The 22,562-nt window shown below is 44.6% G+C and overlaps 1 protein-coding gene across 1 annotated transcript in view; it reads right to left on the bottom strand.

Moving 5' to 3' along the window:
• Nucleotides 1–4,002: 4,002 nt before the first annotated feature.
• The window catches only part of dntt (deoxynucleotidyltransferase, terminal), a 67,646-nt gene continuing 49,086 nt past the window's right edge, over nucleotides 4,003–22,562 (bottom strand). Inside the window, exon 11 of the mRNA XM_084020581.1 lies at nucleotides 4,003–4,281. Coding sequence (XP_083876707.1) covers nucleotides 4,195–4,281 — 87 coding nt within the window. The 3' untranslated portion in view covers nucleotides 4,003–4,194. The remainder of the gene's footprint in view (nucleotides 4,282–22,562) is intronic.

Raw genomic sequence — 22,562 nt, forward strand, 5'->3', positions numbered from 1 at the left:
CCTGTTTGCTACGAAGCAGAGAGCTGAGGGAGGAGTGGAGTGGTGGTGACACGTTACAGCAGATGGCTCATCTCCTCCTCCTCCTCCTCCTCCTCCTCCTCCTCCCTCTGACACCTGTGGAGGAGGACGCATGCTCTTCCAAACTGTCCGCCCCTCCCCCGAAACCAAGGACGCAGGTCGTTTATCACGAAGGGAGCGGGTCACCTCTGATTCAAGTTTGTTGTGCGATGGTTCCTGGTGGGCGTCGCTCCGTCCTCGTCAGAGTCTGAAAGTCACGGCGACACCGGCGGGAGTTTCATCTCCGAGATCAATTTGAAACATCTGCGCCCATCGCACAGATCTCAGGCTAATTAAAAATGGAAGAAACTCACACTGATATTTATTCACCATGGACGTGTTTGTCTTTTTTCGTCTGTTGGCTTTGAGAACGTGGTGACAGGGTCACGATGAATCCTCTCTTCCTGCTCACTCAATGCAAACACATCACAGCAGCGTCTCCTCTGTGTTTCAGCCCGGCGTCTCCTCCCCGGCTGAGTTGACGTGGTGACAGGCGTTGAGAGGCGAGGATACGCCGCGTCCTTATTCTGTCACCTTCCACCGGCGGCTCCGACCGGCCCCCAACGCCTGCCTTCGAGCCCCCCCACAGCACAGCCAATAAATCACTGTCTGCCCATACAATACGAAGGGAAAGTTTACGAAGGCGCTCCAACGTTATCAGAGTTCTGATCTATTTTCAGTGGGCCTTCTCCTTTTTCAGGCGCTGAATATTTGACATGAAAGGCGAGACATTCCGGCGGATCACACTGTGATGATAACTGTGATGTTCTGCTCTGCATTAATGGTTTCGGATGATAATCACGCCGATGCGTCAGCTTCCTTCCAGGCGTTTAATTCGCAGACGCTCGCTCGGGAAAAGCCTCCGCACAATTATTCACGTTACGCAGTTAGTCGCTCATTGTTCGCCGTGACCTTTTGTCACGTAACTTTGAGAGGAAAAAGTGCACTTCATATTCTATCTTCAGACCATCTCTGGAGAGGCATTATGGCTGATGCATGTTCCCCCGGGTACATGTGTCCTCCTCAAACAGCCGCCCATTAATCTCTGAGCACTTCCTATCAATGCAGAGCGTCCTCATATCATCGGCTCTCTCCATCAACCTCATAATATCCGCTGTGATGAATCGACAGAGCTGCGGGATGACCTTACGCCATTTTACATCACTATGTATCCATGGGTGAATGATGGAAGAAGTCTCTGGGAGTCTCTTCCTGGTAGTTTTCTATCTCTTTGTAGCCATTTTGCATCTCTTTGTAGCCATTTTGCATCTCTTTGCAGTTGTTTTGCATCTCTGTAGTTTTACATCTCTTTGTAGTTGTTTTGCATCTCTTTATGTCATTTTGCATCTCTTTGTAGCCGTTTTGCATCTCTGCAGATGTTTTGCATCTATTGGTAGTTGTTTTGCATCTCTTTGTAGTAGTTTTGCATCCCATTGCAGTCGTTTTGCATGTATTGTAGTTGTTTTGCATCTCTTTGCGGTCATTTTACATCCGTTTGTAGTCATTTTGCATCCCTTTTTAGTCCATTTGCATCTTTTTGCGGCCGTAGCTTCTCTGTCGTCGTAGCTTTCTGGTTAATTTTGTTTCTTTGTAGTCATTTTGTGGTTTATTTTGCATTTTTTTCAATTATAAATATCAATTCATATCTCTTGTGTGGTCAATTGTGTCTCTTTGCGGTCATGTTTGCATCTCTTCGTAAACATCTCTTGTCTTCGTGGTCATTTTTAGTCGGCTGGTGGACAAAAGAAATGTGGGAACAATTGTTAATCAGTTTAAAGCAGTCCTGGTCCGGGGCGTCCTTGCCCCTCCTCGGCCCCCCTGAGCCGGTGGCAGCAGGTGATCCATCCGTGACTGTATCCCGGTGCACATGCTTGTTAAAAGGTCAGCAGGGAGGCTGCGATGTTGCAGACACTGAATGAATGAGACCTTGCTGCCGTTCACCATCACGGTGTCGATAAAAGCTCCGGAGCCGTGATGGATCTGGCCGGGGTAAAAGAACGCCTGTCAGACTGCAGTGATGGACGGCTTCAGGTGCCGGGACGTCACGGAGAGAAAACCGGCGGACTGGAAATGATTGCATAGGTAAAAAAAAATACAAAATGAAAACTGATTGGACGGCCAAATAAAAACATTTTGTCAGCAAATCAAGTACTTTTATGCAAATTCCTGCAAAGCAATTTTTACATACATTCACACATCTGTCATCTGAGTCAGACCTCAGACATCAAACATGCAAAAAAAAGAAAAAAGAAAGCGCCAGTCTGCGAGGAGCCGACGGCGGTGATTTGCATAGAAAAAAAGGCCACACGTGATTGGCTGAAAGTGATGAATAAACAAGTGAGTTAGAAAACTATTTCTCAGAGTGACATTGGACTTTGGACAGTAGTGAGTTAATAGTATTTGTCAAGTAATTTCTCCCCCAAATATTTAGTCTGAGTACAGCAAAGTAGCACAGTGATGACTTGATGTTTGTGTGTCTGTTTGTTTGAAACATATCATAATAAAAGTCAATGGGCTGTTTTACTGGGAGAGAATAAAAATAGAGGAGGCGCTTTGCTGCGAGGGTGAAGGTTTGGTTTTAACTTTACACACACACACAATATATATATATGTGACGCTGAAAAGGAACCATTTCTCATTTCTATACGACAAATACATGCTCTAAAAGTAGGCAGCAGGAGCTGAAATACTCCAGAATGATGGGTTCGATCTCCTCCTGCTCCCTCAGATAAAGTTGCTTCCACTTAATAAAGCGTGATCTCATGCAAACGTATGCTCGGCGGGGGAACGAGGCTCGGCAGCAGCTTTGTTTTTACAGCTTAAACAGTTTAAGACTCTCTAAGACCTAAAACAACAACGTGTGAACTCTTAAATTGAGTGCGACAACCTTTTAATCCCCGTTGCTCTGGTGAATATTTAATGTGGAAGGAGGGGAAAAGATCCCATCCGTGCTTGAAAAACAATTAAAGGGGAAACGAGAGCAGGACAAATGTGAAATTATTGAGGTCAGTTTTTTTTGTTACTCTGGAGAGATTTCCCATTTTGTGGTAAGAATTCAACCGCGTCTATAAAGTGAAAACATTAGAATAACTCGGGAGACCGAGCTCGTTCCATCTGCTCGAAAAACCGCAACCGAGGTTTTGTTTTTGCGTCGGGAGAGAAAGAAAGCCAGAGCGGGAGGAGGACCGGGTCGAGTCCTCAAAGCGCCGGACTGTTCTACTTAAAGATCTTTAAATAGGGTGATTCACTAGAATGCCTGGCTCTCATCTGTCTCTGCTCTTGTTGAGGCACCGTGGGATAAAAGCAAGGGGCATTATGGGAAAGTGGGTTTAGGGGGGGTTGCAGACAGTACAGGGCAGATTTATCCAAATTGCCTACAGGGATCAATAAAGTTCCTTCATTAGTAGAATGGTTGTCCTACGGAGCCACCGAACGGGGAAAAAAAAGAAAATAAGGACACAAATCCTAATAAGCTGGCATCATACATAAAACATAAGCAATAAGATAATGGATGTTTTATGCACCGGAGTCCAACGCCAAGACCATCCGAGTGGTTAGCGGCCTCATTTACCTTCCGTCTGAATTCCTCAGGATTTCCCCGTGTGGCCGATTGCCTCTAATTTCAAGCCCAGCATCCGGTGGGGGGGGTTAGAGGCGGGGACCGCGGGTCCTCTGGATTGGCCGCCGAGCGCCAGCTAAATGATCTCCAGTGGACGCGAGGCTTTAAACGGAGGCTAAACGCCGTCGACGAACACTCCCTCTGTCTGAAGCTCATTACTCGCCTCGGCGTCCCCCAGGGACCCGGCTCAGCTTCACGCCGAGCACTTCCCTGCCAGGAGGAGGGTGATTACAACATTCTGCTCGACAAAAGCCCCCCCTCCCTCTTCGTCCTCGTCTCATCGTTTCCTGTCTTCTCCCTCCCTCTCTCCTACACCCTGGGCGAGTCACACTTCTCCTATAGGAGACCGATCACTTCTCCAACAGACCAGAATGAATAAGCAGAATTATCAACAACACAAATGTATGGAAAATCACAGGGATAGAGAGAGAGAGAGAGAGCGAGCAGATGGGACAAACAGTGAGGTACGCATCATCATTATCATCATCATCATCAGCCTAAACGGGAGGGGCGCCGGCCTACGCGTTCCTCTGCCAGGGCTCGATGTACTCGAGACCCAGATGGGCGAAGATGTCCTGCTCGGTCGTCGCTGCCAGGAAGTCTTTCTAGAAAGGGAGGACAAACAAACAGGAAGTCAGCGGATTCTGGACTCGCTTCTCTCGCTGCAAGCTGTCAATCAACGTAGCTGGAACAAGCCCCGCCTCCCCCGTCCACAGCCGTAAACACTCCACAACGTTGCTTTCTGCAGATGAGTATTCCTGGCTGGCAAACACGGCCGACGCCACGTGACGAGGGCCTGACTCACCTTGAGAGTGAGACAGCCCGGAGAGAGAGACAGGGATAGAGGGAGAGAGAGGGCTGTGATTCTGACACATCCTGCCTCCGAGTGTTAAACTGGACCTGACACGCTGGCGAGAAGACGAGGCAGAGAAACACGGAGCTGTCGTCTCCGGCTGGCAGCCGAGAGGCCGACGTGGCAGAGAGCGAGGAGTCGGCAGCCAGGAGAGCGAGACAGAGAGACAGAGAGAGAGAGGCTTGTCTCCCAACTTGCCGGCTTGTTATTCATAATGCAAATGACAGGTTAGCTGTGCGGCGGCGGCGGCGGCGAGGGTTCGGATGCACGCCACATTAAGCTCTGCACGTGTCACACATCTGCTTAACCGCCTTATTTGGAAGGAGAAGCGAGAAGACCAGGAGACAGTGAACTAACGAGGTGTGATGAGTCTACGTTGGACCGGAGAGCCGGGTCTAGAGTCCACGACACAAAGGGCCGGGCTCTAAGGCCACGTGGGTTTCTGAATGCATGCTAAATGCTAAAAGGGGCTAGCGTTCACGTAGCGACCAATCAAAGTGCATGAATGTACGTGTGACAACGCCTCGTTAAGGTCCTTAGGGTGATGATGTTGATGCTTATTGTTGCTTTTATTTATATGAGGACAAACTGTCATCTTATGGGTAAACTGGATCAATAAACATTGATCTGGGCGGTAGTTTCCACTTGTTGTCATAGCAACGGCAGTGTTAGCAGACCAAGCAACTTGTTGATAGTGGCTATATTTATAAAGTTGCAAATTCCCAACTTTTTTTCTCTGAATATTGCCCTCCTCTCACGGCTCCGTGATGTGTGTGTGTGTGTATATATATATATATATATATATATATATATACCGTCGTAATACAGTGACACAACATGAGGTCATTTTTATTGTTAACAATTTTGGACAAAAAAGCCCAATTTTTAGGTTTTATTCCGATAGAAATCTGAGAGACCAGAATCTCTGGAAAGAGTGAGTTTCATCCTCCAGGTGTGTTTATGCCAGGTTTGATGCAAATTGCCAAAATCAGGGTGATTCAGGGTACGTCTTTGTATTTTCACCCATCGGAGTCGTGATCCCTCGAGGATGATAGAAATCGTGACTGAAAAAAATAAATAAATGAAAACTGCAAAATAAGACCTCAGTTGTAATCATATCCTTTAAGGTGGACTTGTGAGAACGCGTGGACTCGGAGGTTAGCTCTGGTTTCTCATTTCCTCCGCACACAGGAACATTTCATCAGCGCTGTCCAGAGGAATATTATCACAAGCGTGGTATTGTTAAGAAACAGTGTTATGTTTGAGCATCCCGAGGCCCATTATTTGCTGTCTGTGTTTTTCTGTTTTCTCATAACCCTGAACCCATTTATTGCACTCGCCACTCAAAACACACATCGCTGCAATTCATGATGTTCGAGCTGCACTGCACCGACCTCACAGGCAATAAAAACAAAGAAGAAGAAGACAAAAGGAAGGAGGTGTTTTGGAGTAAATCCACATCTCCAGCAAACATTTCCCGGCTTACAGACGAGATCCAACTAAAGCAGGAACACGATGAGATTCTCAACGTTTACCGATGTGGCCGTTGTCCTGGATCAGCGGTAAAGCCACCTCCACGCCTCCGTGTCCACGCCGCTCACTTCCTGTGATCCTGACGGGCCCTCGGGGAGACGCTGCTTTATTTACTGAGCACAACAGAGTTGGCTCTCCGAGAGAGAAACACACCGGCATTATGAACCTGAGTTCTGCCTGCAAGGGAACGGCAGAAAGCTGCTTCCATGGCACCGATACCATGATGTACGATATGAGTATAATAATACCACTATAGCTTGAACAATAACTTTCAAAAACATTATTTTTTGTTGTAATGTATAGACGATTTTGTATTAGTATGAATATAATAAATATATATAATATAATAGACCAGAAAAGCATAGTACTTCTTCCTCTTCATTTATCTACAAATTGATGTTGTTTATTTATTTTCCGTTATTATGTGCTATCTTGTTTTTGTTGTTTTTAAATCTATCTTATTGATTATATATTTGATTTAAAAGTTTATTCTATTCCATTGTTTCCCTGATACAGAGTATGCAGTAGTTAATAATTAACCGTTAAATAAAACAGAGAACTCGAAGCTTCCCCACAAACCAATGGACGATATCACCATGACAACGCCCTCTTCTTTAAACAGTCTATGGGGGAAAACCTCCTTTAATTTAATCATCAGCTGGCTGACAACCAGACACGGGAACTATAGCCGTCAAATTAACTGTACCCACAATGCACTGCTGCATTCACAGCCGGCATGTTAGCGCTGACAGAACCACTGGTATCGGTGCATCCCTACTTTTTTATTTAGTACATCAAAGGGAGCTCAGAGTTCAAGACCCAGGCGGGGGCTAATTAGACGGGGAGGGCTATCGGCCTCGGCCTCGGAGCTTCTCTGTGACTGGCACGCCGTCAGCACCGGCGAGCCAGCCTGGGACGCCACGCGGCGTTTGTGTTACAGCGAGCCAGCGTCCTTGACTTAATAAGCCGTTAATCAGCTGCATGTTTCTCTGCCGGCCGTGGTAATGACATCCCTCGTGGAAGTGAACACATATCAGTTCCTGCAGAAACATCTGCCCCTCCTTTGCTGCCCATCAGCCTCGCTCGCTCGCTCGCCGCTCGGCGGATGATGGAGGCGGCGGACGTGGCCGCCAGCCCGGATCTGGCCCAACCGACAAAGAGACGGAGGGGAAAAAAGCCTGGATGTGAGCATGTGAAGGACAGAAGCTCAATATCAACCCAAACGAGCAGAACCACGGAAATTAGACCAGGAAAAAATCAGCTCATCTCTGGTCATTAGCTTGACATTGTTTTGCACTTATTGCTGCTTCTGATATGAAGTCTTGAGATGATGTCATTGAATGTCGTACTGAGTGAACATATTACCTTATTTCCCATGAATATCGGAGAACATTCACCTCAAACTCAATTTAGAAAAAAACTTTCCTTTCCTTTCCTCCTTTCCACGCTACCAATGCATGGAAGTCTACGAGAAAATCAGCCTAGAATCCACATGGATCCCGATCCAGTAAGGGTGCTGATCCACCCGTCGCTCCTCCACAGTCCAAACATGGTCACTTCCTTCACTGGTTGCAAAGATTCCAAATTTAAAACGAGCGTTTATTTAGTCTTCAGGTCCGTTCCTTCGACAATAGGCATGTAAATGTGAGGTTGATGCCTCATAAAAAAGGCCAAAAATATCCGGCACAATAAAATGTGTTTTGAGACTGTGTGAGTCACTGTTGGCTTCCAAAATAGTATTCAGTTAGGTGTGGACGGACACACACACACGCACACACACACACACACACACACACACACACACACACACACACACACACACGCACACACGCACACACGCACACACGCACACACACACACACGCACACGCACACGCACACATCTGACCGAACACGATTCTCCCGGCGGAGACAGTAACGTGTGAGGAGTTATCTTACATAAGCAGAGCAAACGCATTAAGACAGTATCAGACGGAGGGAGGTATTTTTAAGCAACGCAAAGAAAACAGAAGTCTGCTCCGAGGAGCCGAGCTAAAGGTCGCGTGGAGAAGTATGCAAACACAACCTGAACTCCATGCAAATCCACGGAAACAAGGGCCTCGGTTAAAGCGTGCAGTCGTCTCCGTGTCGGCGCTGACTCGAGTATTAAGGTCGACATCGGGTTTTATTTTCATGCATGTTTTATGTGTATTAGGCCCACTGTAGGAAAAAAAAAAAAAAAAAAAACAGAGCCAAGAGAGGAGGGCAGTATATAAATATATGACTTTATAAAGTCGCAAATTTGTGAGTTTGCACATTTTCAAGTTTTTTTTGTCATAGATGATGTAAACGAGTTGCTTGACCGGATGTTTGCCTTTGCTATGACAACAAGGGAAAGCTAACGCTAGCATCTTAGCCCAACCGCCCCCCGATCAACAAACACCCATAAGATAACAATAAGCATCAACATCATCACCCTAAGGACCTTAAGAGGCGTTGTTAGCATCGTAATTAACTCTAAACTAAACTTCATCAACTCGCAAATTTGCACCTTTTTTCTCTGAATATTGCCCCCCTCTCTCGGCTCCGTTATGTTTTCTTTCGTTTCTACAGTGGCCCTAATACGCCGCCGTAGAGGTGCACCTCCATCAGATAAATGTGATGGTTTGATCAAATCAGCTAATGTTCTCGGTCTTTGGACCGACTGTTAGAAACAGATTACTTTATCGCTCCAGAAGAAAAATCCTTTTGATTGCCTTTAAGTTGATTTGTCTTTATTGCAGCAAACAGGAAAAAGAGCTGACGGGCGCAGAGAGAAAAAAAGGTGGGTAAAAGTCGATTATGCCCCCGTGTCTTCCTCCTGCAATGGTCCGCCGCACGCCCACGCCCCCCCCCCCCCCTCCCCCCATGAGAGAGCTCAGCTCACAGGACAGTCGGAGGCGAGCGGCGAGGGCACAGACACCTCACTAATCACACAGGCAATTAGTGCAAGCGCCATAAAGCAGCGGCGCCTATAAAACAGCGATTGGGTTTAGTGTTATCGCCGTTACCTATCCGTCCCCCCAGCTTGCTAATGAGCCCCCCAGCACGCCGGGCCGAGAGGCAGCCGGGCAGCAAATAACCAACTCCCGGTCGCCGTCGCCCTCGCCGGTTATGACTCCCTGCTCCCGTGGAGGAGTAAACATTTGGAAATCAAAGTATTATTGAGTTGATTAGGACGCCCAAAGGTAATGAAGGGACAACGGCCAGGAGTGAGAGAGGGAAGTGCAATAAAAAAGCTTGTGTTTTTCCACCGTCCTTGTGATGTTGTTGTTCAACTAATAAATGCATATTTTCATCCTCGTTGTCATTGAATGAAGCAAACTCCACATATGTCCTCACCACGTCACAAAGCCTGGTTTTTACTCAGAGACATCGCTTGTTAGAGCTTTATAAGCTGACGCAATTCTCTTTGTTTGTGACACACACACACACACAGACACACACACACACACACACACACACACACACACACACACACACACACACACACACACACACACACATATAAATATTTATATTAATTCCAGTAGTTTTAGTGCTTTAATATCAGCCTTGAAATGTTCTCTAACGTATGTGATAGAAAGGCAATCTTTCTTTTCAACCCACGTTGAAGGAGTTCGACTTCTTCACATTGAAAACACGGCCGACAATGTAACACGCCGTGATCGACTTCACGCTAATGAGAACAAAGTTGTATATGAATTATTATATATGCATAAAAAGTATTATAAATCAAAATATTTGTTATATTTTCAGCTTTAAGAGCGACTTAACAGCGATTGCACTTTTTTGACCTTCCTACAGCGATGTGGAAGTGTACCCTGTGACATCACTATTGGGGGTGTGGTCAAAGAAGCTCACATGGGTTCGTGTTCTGCCATATGTCAATCGTGGACATTATGCACAGCCATAACTGCAACACATCACTTTAAATGACTTTACTTTTAATCCCAAAGAGGATTCAAACTAAAAAAACAGGTCATCATTTATTTATTTAAAGTCACCACGAGGAACTTTCATCTCCGTGGACATAAGCGGTTTACAAACACCAGATTCCCTTCAGAAAACCTCTAATTTTACCGAAGCGGGGTTTGGTGGTCTTTCCCCCCGTTCAGTCCTGGTTCTGGTTCTCCCGTGCCCCCCTTCCCTCCAGCGGGTCCAGCAATACGGCCTCAGTGTTTTTGAGGGGAGTCAGACCCGATGCTTTTAACAATAACTGTATGAACTTCTTCCTTGATCACCTTGCTGGCTTTTGCTTTTATCAGCTCGTCATCTTCCTGAAGTTTGGACGTGTTGTGAACTTCTGAAGTGTGAGATCTGCTGTCTGTCTGTCTGTCTGTCTGTCTGTCCGTCTGTCTCTCTGTCTCCCGTCATATTGAAGTCCTCCTCTAATCTGTGTGGCCTGTAATTGTAGCCCGGCTCTTCCTCACACGGACCCAAACACAACAGTCTTCTAATGATAACAATAAATTAAGTTTCTCTGCTCCACTGAAGCCCTTAAATAATTAATTGGTCCGTTGAAGAGGGTTCTGGTTTTGCATGACCAATCTGCTTCCTGCTCCAGACGGTGTGATCCGATGCCGCCGCCTCAGCTTTCCCTTTTTCATTCCGCTCAATTAAAAACGGCACGTTGGCAAAATATGAGCTTTTGTTTGGGGGTCTGGAAGACACGTTTTCCTCGCCGACGTGAGGCGGAATCGTCTGACCGCCGGAGACGTGGCGAGTCAAGGTCGAAGTTTAATCCCAAAGTAAGTTTCTGAGAGGCGTTTGATAATCAAGCATGCTATGGTTTGTAACCTGTTGCAGGTTGAAACATTTAAAGGAAGGCTCTTCACCAAACTGCACTGAAAAACATCCACGTTAAAGGTTGAGTAGGTGATTCTATTCAGAAACACTTTCTGTTATATTACTTGAAATCCTCGTAACATACCGATAGCAATGAAGACATTAAATGCTCTGATATAAAATAAATAAAATAAATGTCATCTGTGGCCGTGGCAGGACTGTAAAAACCCCCGTCCAATCAGAAATGTCGGCTCAGAGAAACTCATTGGCCTGTCAAGGCTTTACTTCCTGATTGCACTCGTTTGCGCAGAAAATCAAACCTGTTCCAAAAAAACGTTTTGGATGGACAAAACTTTGGGAGTCGGTGTGCAAACGTGATCGGCAAGGTTGTAATACTTCATTAACGTACGACAGTGTTGGACGAAAAAAATCATAGTCATATCGTCCTGCAGGAATTGAGTTTGATTCCTCCAACCATGCGTTTTGGCAGCGGTGAGAGGACATAACATGAATTGTGTTTTCCTGTACTGGCGGACTCTTTGCCAGATGAACACAGCTTTATTTTCTTGCCGGCAGTCATTTTTTGTAATTCAGTAACTGGTTGTGATGGTGAACAAGCCGCCGTGGAGCCAAAGGTGCAATATAATGTGTCAGTAATAATCATTTTGATTGCTGGGAGCTCACAGAGAGAGGAAGCAGACTTTTTTCTGTCATTTTTCACAGCTTCATATCACGAGATCCCAAAAGCATTTTTCATGCAAATCATTTTTTTTTTAATCCTTCCTGGCCGGCGCTTCTAATTATTATCATCTCGACACAGAACTGCCAACATGCGTCATGAGTTTAAAAAGGCTGGCGAGTATCATCCTCCTTCTTCTCCATCACTGAGCCACTTTCCTGCGTTTTGTTGGAAACGCTCCTCTAAAGAGCCAGCGATCACGTTGCCAAATGATGCTATCTCCTCCCACGCCAATTTAATTTAGGGTACCATATATTTACTTCCCCGCTGGGAGGAGGCTTTTGTGGCAGAGAATCTTTTGTGGTGGATTTTCTTCTTTCTTTTTTTTTAAGTATTTTCTCTCCTTCATGAATTTGTCAGTGTGAAAAATAAAAGAAGCGATGTGATTCGTGGTGACTCATGTCAGGGCCGGACGCTGGCTGATTAAAACAGCTCATAGACAACAACTCACGATATCCAACATGTACTGATTTACCTGAACCCGACCAGATGAGGTTTAAAGATTCTGCACGATGGACTCCTTCGTATTCGTGCACCTCGTGCAACGTGATGCCGTTTCCTGGCGTTTCCAGCCTATCAGACGACGGCATCACGGAGACCACAAGACGAGCCCGAACCAGCCCGACGACTGTTCAGCCGCGTGTTCCCCGTAAATAAATCATGGTGCAAACCTGAAACAAGAGCCCCGGTCTGAAGGGTGCCTGCACCACCGCAAGGGCAGCGGCGGTTAATATTACATGGAACGCGTCCGGGGGCCTGAAACCCGTTCACTTCCATCGGTAATGAAGTGGAATCTGTCTCCTGAGTGAGCCGACACCCCGGATCAGCCTGATCCATATGCATCCGCCACCTCCTCCCCAACACCCCTCATTATCCCCCCTCCATCCGCCAAGTTCACAGAGTCAACTCCTTTATTTTCTTTACACTGTTATTCCAGAAATAAAATAGATTGCAGGTGGCCGGATAAAAGCCCACCATTGAATTGCTGTTTTGTTTTTTTTGCGATGCAAAACGGCAGGCTCAATAGAATCTATAAATACTTCCTGTGTCTTCGCCCATTAAGCGCTGGTAACAGGCACTGTGTGGGTGGATGGGAGGCTGGAAGTACAGCGGGTGAGGCGGTGCAACGGGGTGACGGGGGTGTGGGGGGATTCAACTACAGTAAGTGAACAAATAATATTCACGCAATTATCCTGAATGCCTTTTCTCTTCTCTGGGAAACGAGGCCTCACCTAGATGTGTCCATCACTCTCTCTTTCGCCCCCTTAATTCCCTTTAATTCCTCCACAGCTCCACATCCCCCCCCCCTCGTCTGTCAGGCAATAGCTGTCAATATGATTTAGCATTGACGCTAACTGATGCAGTTGTCCCACTGTGAAGGCTGATTAGATGACCATCCTCGTCAGGGATAACGGAGCGGCGCCCGAACCTCGCCGTCTCTTCCTTTCTCTTCATGTGTCAATCTGTTTGCCTCTCCCTCCGTCTGCCTTCCATTAGCACATCCACACATCAAGCATGCACATGGCAGCCTGTTGAAGCTGCACCAGGCAACAATTTTATGGGAATATATATATATATATATATATATATATAAATATCACATAAATCACACGCTCCTCGTTCCCTGTGATGTTTTAGATTTCAGCCCCAGAAAAAAACATTGGCGTCGGCTTCTCCTACGACTCAAACTGATGAATTGAAACGTACGACAGAAGCTCTGCAAAGTGGAAGTCAGCGCTGGGTTGTTGTCTTTTTGCTTGTTTCATCACTTCGCCATCGTTTGGATGAAGCATCGTATGCTAGCAGGGTTTTTCCTGGAGGCGGGATCGTACCCATCATGTAGCTCAGGCTAAAATAATGATATGATGGAAGTAAATGACATTTCTTGGATAGTTATGGTGTCTATGGACAGGATGTTGTATGGTGTACAGATTTTAAAACCCTCTGAGGATTATTGTGTGAGATATGAATAAAATTCTAATTCATTCAATGTGTATTCCTGGATATTAAATGTTAATATTTGCTCTGTGCACAAACAAAGCATGACATGATTCATCTATGTTTGAGACTGAGAATATGAGAATACTGATATACTAAACAAATGTATTCTGCTGGCAAAATAGTATTTACATAAAAAGGTAGATTTTTTAAAATAATAAATAAATATTAAAAATGATTCATACCCTCTCAGTTATAAGACGGCCTATTATTTTAAAAATAGTATTTGTTTTGGCTAATTTTACAGATGTGTTTGATAAAGTGGAGCGTCCTCGGACCTGAAGGTGATTCTGCACTTTGTGAGGTCATCAGCAGACACGTGACTTCACAACCGCATGGGTTCTTTATTATTCTAGCTGGTGATTCTTTTTGCGGATGACACTGCCGTGTGCGATGAGAGGAAATCACCAATCTGACAGAGTGCCGTTCAGAGAAACAACCTCAGCAAAACCAAGGAGCTGATTGTTGAGTTAAGAAAGAGACACACAGGCCTGTCTGCATCGATGGAGCTGAACACTTTTACGTTTGTGCGAGTCAGCAACACAAGCAACCGGCCGCATTGCTATACACGGCAACATTCCCAAAAAAGTTCACTTTTACAGAGGAGCAATCGAAAGCATCCTGTTCAGAACGTCATTGATCTGAGCATCAGTGATATTGGTAACAAGGGGTGCCTGCGAAGAGCCCAAGGGATATTTACAGCCACAGTCTGTTCACCCTGCTGCATTCTGGGTAAGAATGGGAAGATAAAGGGTTTTATGGCGGATCTCATGGGTAAACTTATACGTACAAACTTTTGTTTTCTGGATATTTTTATGGGAACGTGGATCTTTCAGAGGAGTACCACATTTAAGTGTGTCGTGTACTGTGGGACCAGGTCTTGCCTGGTCCTGGTCCAGCTTCAGTTCAGCTGTAGCTGGATGGACGACCTTGAATTCTGGTGAATCGAAAGCAAAAGAAGCTGAATCCTTCGGTGAGTGCCTGACTTTTCATTTAGCGCCACCAACAGGTGAAAGTTGACACGCGGCGTGGCTCTGCTCCCGGTGTGAACACACACCTGCCATCAATGTGCTCATCAGGCCTTTCAGCCTGCTCACCTGCCTCTCATCAGGCCCCTAGCATCGCAGCATCTCACACATTCAGCTGCAGCAAGAGCCACTTAACAAATGAGACGCCTTTGCCTCGGGTCGGCATTTATAGCAACATCAATTAAATATCATCTGTGGCCCAGCTGTGCATTTATACATATATAGGCATAAATTATGTGTTAGTAGTAACACGTGAGGATAACTTCAAGGATCCACACGACTATCTTTATTTTTCCTCTCTGCTTTTGCATCATTTTGGATTTTGAATTTTTGAAAATGTGTCTCAAACACAAAGATAAGCAAAATATGTGTTTAACAATAACATGTTTGCACAATAATACTATACAATTAGAATATAATTATGCATGTGTTCATGCTGCTTACCAAATAATATGGTATCTGTGGTGATGATGATGGTTTGTTGAACAGAACCTTCTCTCACTACTTCTTTTCTTCTCTCAGTACTTCATATCCAAACATATTCAGTCACATTATTATATCTGAAAGTGAAACTTAGGGAACTTTCACACCAAAACAAATTCTGTTGGAAATTGTTGAATGAATGAATGCATTTGACTTCTGCCCAGCTCCTGTTCACACTAACTTTGATCAGACGATCCAGAGGAGGAAACAGGAAGTTATACAGTTACGCTTTAGAATTACACTACAATCACATATCTGCGATTATTCAATCTTGCAGTTGATTCATTTGCTATGACACCACAAACAAAGCACACCGGAGTTCGCTCGGCAGCGGGCCGAGACCCATTTTACAAGCTGTCCTGGGTTCGCTTGTTTGGTCTGCGAGGGGGTTCGACTGACTTTACACCGTCACAAAGGAACTGTACAAACAGAAGAAACGGACCCGAGTACATTTTAACCAAACCAAGCGGCTGAGGTGTGAAAGCAGTCGAAATGAACCGACTTCCATCCACCACACGGGGAGCTGTTGGTCAAATGACGTCATTCTGGGCTGAACTACAGGCAGTCCATTTGTAAAACTATCTGGTTCTAGCAATCACAGTGATCAAATGATGGAACATCTTTCAATATCTCTGACGCAGCAGCGAGGACGACCACGCCTTGATTTCCTGCCTGTCTGTCTGTCTCCTGTGTTTCAGGTCCCAGCCTGTCTGTCTGCTAACCCGCCAGCTCCCGTCATCTCGTCTCCTCCGTACATCACAATTAATCTGTTAGACGTTGGTGTCCCGTGTTTTGGGGTCCACTTACTACGCCACGACAACCGCCGCCGGTTGACATTTGTTGTTTCCCGGTGAAATGTCACAACAACAGCCGTTGATGGATTGCCATAAAAATGTGATGCAGACATTCTCGTTGCCCTCGGGAGGGTTTTTTAATAACACTGGTAAATCCCCTGACATTTAGTGCCATCTTTAGGTCAAAATGTGTGTGTGTTGGACAGTGAAGAGGTCAACACTTGCACTCACATCGTCTCACTGTTTCTACATTCTGCACTTTATCTCAAGGTTTTAAATTAAAGTGGTTTAGTGCCTGTGTCAACATAGCATATTTTATTATAATTGATGTTTCCATTATAACACAATATTTTGACAGTATATCACCACTCTTACCACCGATGATAGACTAGCGTTGCCTGTTTGATTTAATTATCTATTTGATTGATATATTTTTTTCCCGGAGGATGCTGGCTTATAATTTTACAATTATCCCAACCAAAATAATTGCAATATTATCCTGACAATCAATCAAAATATGCTTAAAAAGACACTAAAACACACTGGTATCAGTTGACGTTTTAGCCAATATTCTTTTTAGTGGAAATAAATCTGAACTAAGATGATCATAAATCATATGGCCTCTGCTGAAATAAAAGATATAAGAACTATTTGTGTATCCTGTGTTTTAAATCAGACTCTAGTTGTCACTTAGCAACCATGAAAGCCAGAGAGCTTCACAACAATATTCACGATGATAGAGTATTTTTTTATGGGGATAAAATCAAATATCGTCTGCAAACAATCGAACATTGGGAACAATCGAAAAAAGCACTTATCCGCTTTATGGACCGCGGTGGTCTAACTCACGCCCCCTATTGGATGCTCCCTTTGCCTCTCTGCCAATCTGGGACTTTGATTGGCCTGAATCCACATGACCCTGTATATATTATAGGTGAGCCACATTTGTGCTCATGAATATCTTGATTTTACGGGACTCTTCCAAGTCTTCTGGCGGCCAACTACAAGTCTTGCTTGAGATTAGTTGAAAATGTGACATTTCAGTTTTCCTACTATAATAAATGTAAAACGCTTTGTAGCTGTCATTTGCCAAAGCCGAATGTTTTTGGGGTTTCACGGAACACAAATGGAGACTAAAGATCGGTCAGACAACCAGTAGAATTACACATCACTGCAGCAAACACCTTCACATTACACTCAATGAATGCTGTCACTGTATAATCCATCACACACACACACAAACACACACTGATTTACCTGTCTGCCATCATTCCACCCGGCTTCCGTCTTACAGTTGACGCCTTTCAAGACCAATTCAGGGACACAGCAGAGAAAAAATGTCCAAACTGGCGCAATCAAAGCAAATCCCTGAAGTGAGAAATTCCTTGAACCCCTTTTTGAGTGGCAGAAGAAAAAGAAAAACGGAAATATGTGCAGGCTTTTTATGGTGAACCAGCAAACCCCCGGTCTTTGTAATGCTGAGTGGCAGCTCCCTGGGAGCAGAACACGGCTCCTTCATCAGAATAAATGCAAGAAGACGCTCAGACCTGTTGCTAGTCGCGGCATTAATGTGGACAGGAAACGACCTAAAAGGCTTTCCGGCCGCGTGGAGGAGATCCTGACCGGCTGCTAAATGATCAAACCACAAAGGTTTCCACTTCTGAGCCTGAATTAAAGAACAAGTAAAAGAGTTTTCTGTTCACATCCTTTGAACCCTGCATTTACATCGTCCCTGTGGAACTCCTTTCTGGATCTGTTTATACGATCCAGATCATTACTGATCGGATTTGTTGTGATCTGTATTCTGAATTGATTAAATGCTATGTTGAATGACACCTGTGCAGGTTAAAACAAGTACAAACTTTCTTTATGTTGAGCGGAGATGAAAAGTTGGAATCCTGCTATTTAATATATATATATATATGTCAAAGACATTTTTTTTTCCCCTCCAAAGATATGGCGCATGATTACATCAGCTATTACCTATCAATTTCAACCAATAACATAATGACTTCCATCAATCAATCTGTAAGTTGAGCGATAGAAGGCCGAGAGCTAATCTTCTCAACCATAAATCAAAATCTAAATCTGTTTATCCCGTTTCCCTCAGAAACGCGTCTCCATACAGAAGCAGCAGACTGGACTTTAACATTATTTCTTTGCCAAGAAAGTTATAGTTTATCAAGCAGAGTAATCAATAATACTTGCTACCTTCTTCTCCGAGTCCACTTCTACAGAAAGGATTACTGGGACTGGGTTTAAAGCCGGATCCACCAGATAAAGACTTGATCGCAATGCGTATCACAACACGGGCACGCTGTTCGTCTCTTTGAAGGTGGCAGTTAGAAAACATGGGTCATGTGGGTTTCCTCGACCTCGGAGGACTCGAGTCACGAGAAGCAAGATAACATGACAACACGTTGTTGTGGGATGCAACAACCAATTTGACCCCGGCGACCTCAATCCCCCGAGGCGGATCCCATTGCTCACCTCGGGGTAAACTCGATCTCTGAGTCACCGCCATGATGTGTGCCAGAGTCTGTCGAGGCTAAAGGCGGTCCGAACACAGGTTTCCTTTTACTCCTGGTCACTGAGTACTAGTCACTCCTCCTTATCTGGACCATGTGGAGGAACGGATCGTCTCACTTTAAACAGTGAAATCTCACCTTTTCCAGTTTTTTCGCAGGTTTGGTTTTCTTTTTTTTTAAGATGTGAGGCTCATTGAGCCAAATGCTAACATGTTCAATAAGACAACGCTCAGCAGATACAAAGTTCAACATTGTAGTTTAGCCTGCTAGCATGCTAACATTTGCTAGATAGATAGATAGATAGATAGATAGATAGATAGATAGATAGATAGATAGATAGATAGATAGATAGATAGATAGATAGATAGATAGATAGATAGATAGATTCTCAAATAAGTCGATCTGGATGAAAAAGCAGAGCTTCACCAAAGAATTCAGAGGCACAAAAGTGAAAAAACAAACCAGTGAACTCCTCCCTCCTCTATACATTTCTGATGTGGATATATGTCTCACAACAGTTTCATAAGGAGTGCCATGCAGCAATTAGCCCGTGGCTCGTTTAGCAAGCGATTTACAAGCATTGCTCACATTCCACAGATTGCAAATGGTGACGGCATCACGTTTCACAGATGATCGACGCCGGCCAATCTGAACCCTCATCTACGGTGGTAAATGGACGGCAGAGTAATGTGTTTGTTTTGATCCGTGTCACGCGAGGGGAGACTCGCCTCGCTGGGTGCAAACGGGCAAATTAGGTGAAACTAACTACGAGCTTCGCTAAAGTGTGAACTGTCAAAAGCGTGCGCAGTTTATCCCAATTTATACATTTGAAGGCGTCTCGCCTCTTAGACGGCGGCGGAAAGCGTTTTCTCTGGACATTTAGAAAAAACAGACAAGAGCACTTTTCCCATTTGGACACGGTTGAACAACAGTTTGTTTCAAGCAACCCGGAGAACAGCAACGGGAAGTAGCGAAGCAAAAACAAAAGTGAGGAGAAAAGGTCAGAGCAACACAAGCCGACGCCGGCTTTAGTAGAAGGCAATTGTCTCACCAGTAAACACTAAAAGCTGCAGAACCTAAAGCTGCTTTCTCCTGTCATCCACATTTTCTCACTTCCACTTTCCTTCCCACAAACTCTGACTGCAGAGATTTCCCCCGCTGGCCCGGCTCCATGAGACCAGATTGCCAGAATGCACACGTTCCGCAAACAGTCAAGACGGTCCAATTTTCCAAAATCCGGTTTTGCAAATCCGAGTGAATCTTGTAATCTTGTAATTTCCCGTTCCTTATCTTCGGCAGCTAGGTGGGAGCTTCTCCTGGAAACGTAAGACGGCCTGTAAATATGAGATATGTTGAGATTCTCTTTAAATCCCGGAGTCTGATCCCGGCTTAAGGGGCGACTCCTCATCCGGCTCCGCTCTGCGCCGGGACGTCTTCATGCAGTTTGTATCACTCACACTTTTATTAACCAGGTTTCTTTCCTGGACGTCACGTGGCCGTCCAATGTTTCCCTCGGCGTCCGTGTGAGATTCTGGGGCGATAATGTCTTCACCCGCAGCGATAACTATTCTACCCACGGCGGCGATGCTTCCAGCTGTGATGATGACATTTTTCATCACATTACCATGGCGATGACTTTTTTTTTCTTCTCTCCAAACAGCAGTGACAATTTAAATCGCAGCGTTACGTTCCCTCTAACAGTGTCCATTAAATCACTTTTTTGGAGATTTGCTTTAAATCGGAGGTCTCCCCCCTTTGGCTGATGGCGACACAGTGGAGGGACCCCTCATTGTGTTGCTTATTAAACCAGACCATAATAATGTAGTGCAGCCTGTAGTACCAAGTGATTTATTTATGTAAAGAGTCTTTGAGAACTTTTAAAAGCACTATACAAATAATATGTATTATTATTGTTATTATTTTGATTATGTTTACAAGTACTTTGTAATGATATATGTTTACAATAGAAGACTTTAAACATTTTTTGTTGACAGATTCATATCTTTTAATTCTATATTGGCATTTCATTTCTACGTCACAATTTCACCTCATAACATTTAATATATGGGAAGATGTATATTTTCGGATCATAGAACCCCCCTGTTGAAGATCTCTGCTTTAAATGATTTTTTTATTATTTATTATTTTGATTAAATTGCATGATATGAGTGAATAAATGAGTTATGAGAGCTTCAGCTACAAGTTGACCTGCAGTTGAAGTGACATCATCATCCCTGCGAACGCCTTCAGCATCGATGTGTGAAGTATCTGAACAACTGTTAGATGGATATTGTGATAAATAGTACAGACATTAAAAATGGCTTCAAACCTGTAGCCCATGTCGTCATGACAACGTCCTCTTCTTCTATACAGACGAGTCGGCTTCGTTAGTCCTGTAAACTATTTCAGGTTTCCTATAAAAGAAGCGGGTGGACATACGGATAATTTTAATATTGAGAGACGGGATAACGGCTGTTTTAAATGGTATAATATGCTTTTTGGTGATCTTGGTGATGAGATAAACCGTGTCCCCCTTTAAAAACGCGTCCTTCTGGCAGATATCAGATCACACTCACCTCTAACATGCTCTTTCTGACAGACTGACAGTCCTTAGAAAAGTGAACCAGAGCTAGAGACGGAAGCTTCGCCTCCTTCATCGTCTAACTGAGCTCAGTTCTTGACCCATTTATGTGCTAAATGTGGGTTGAAAGCAAAACAAGAGCACGATCCGATAAATCTAACAAAAGGCAGAAACGGACCATCGACAGACGAAAAGGAAGTCTGGAGAAGTGAAGGAAAAAACAATTTGATTTCTGCTCCTGAAAATAGATCCGCGCCGCGTAGCCATTACAAGTAATGAACCTGGAATTTGTAAATCCACTTTGGGTGCTTAATGAAATGCTACATATTGTTCGTGTCCTTGTAAGACAAAGGGAGAAAATAAAAGTTTCCCTCCGGCGTTTCCTGGCAGCACTCGGCCCTGCTCCGTTAGATTTCATATGAACATCATAAAGCCACAGATAGAAACAGCTGCATGCCTTATTTTAGCAGTTTGATTATTTTGCTTGAGACGTGTGCAACAAATAGGAGGTTTAAATAGCTTATTATGAGCAGAGCTGGATTAAAAGCGTCAGTGAAAGGTTAACTAATGGAAACAGAAACGGTCAAATGAAGTAGCGTGAAATTGCTGCATGTTTGGAATGAGTATACGATCATATTTGTCCTTTTATCCGCCTGTGTGTATTTGCTTCCTTTCCCCAGGATTAACTTTCTTGGCTTTCTTGGCTTGTCATCATAAAGCCCTTCTTCATATAATCACCAGCTAGAATAACTACAAACATGTCTGTCCAAAATGTCATCACTTCATCATTTCATCCTATTAGACGTGTGTGAAAATGCCATCATTAGCATATGTACGCTTGAATTACAGCCAAAAACCACACACTGTTTAGAAGAAGCGGACGTAGTCATGGTGATGTCACCCGTTGGTTTATGGACTACAGTTTTGAAACAACGGGTGGATCTGATCAACACAAAGCAGCAGAGCGGCACCTGGATCCTTACTGGATCTGGATCCATGTGGATTCTGGTGTGAAGCTGCTTCGATAATTCAAAGTCAACTTGACGGCTAAGTGTTAAAGTCATCTTAGTAGCTAACTAGCAACTCCCATTTCTGGTCTGTTGGGAAGTAGGACCATTTTCTCATAGACTTCTATACAACCAGAGAGGAGTCGCCCCCTGGTGGCCAGCAGAGAGAAGTAGGACCATTTTCTCATAGACTTCTATACAACCAGAGAGGAGTCGCCCCCTGGTGGCCAGCAGAGAGAAGTAGGACCATTTTCTCATAGACTTCTATACAACCAGAGAGGAGTCGCCCTCTGGTGGCCAGCAGAGAGAAGTAGGACCATTTTCTCATAGACTTCTATACAACCAGAGAGGAGTCGCCCCCTGGTGGCCAGCAGAGAGAAGTAGGACCATTTTCTCATAGACTTCTATACAACCAGAGAGGAGTCGCCCCCTGGTGGCCAGCAGAGAGAAGTAGGACCATTTTCTCATAGACTTCTATACAACCAGAGAGGAGTCGCCCCCTGATGGTCAGCAGAGGGAATGATAGTTTAAGGCACT

Source organism: Eutrigla gurnardus (genome assembly GCF_963514095.1).
Source record: "Eutrigla gurnardus genome assembly, chromosome: 11".
Lineage (NCBI taxonomy): Eukaryota > Metazoa > Chordata > Actinopteri > Perciformes > Triglidae > Eutrigla > Eutrigla gurnardus.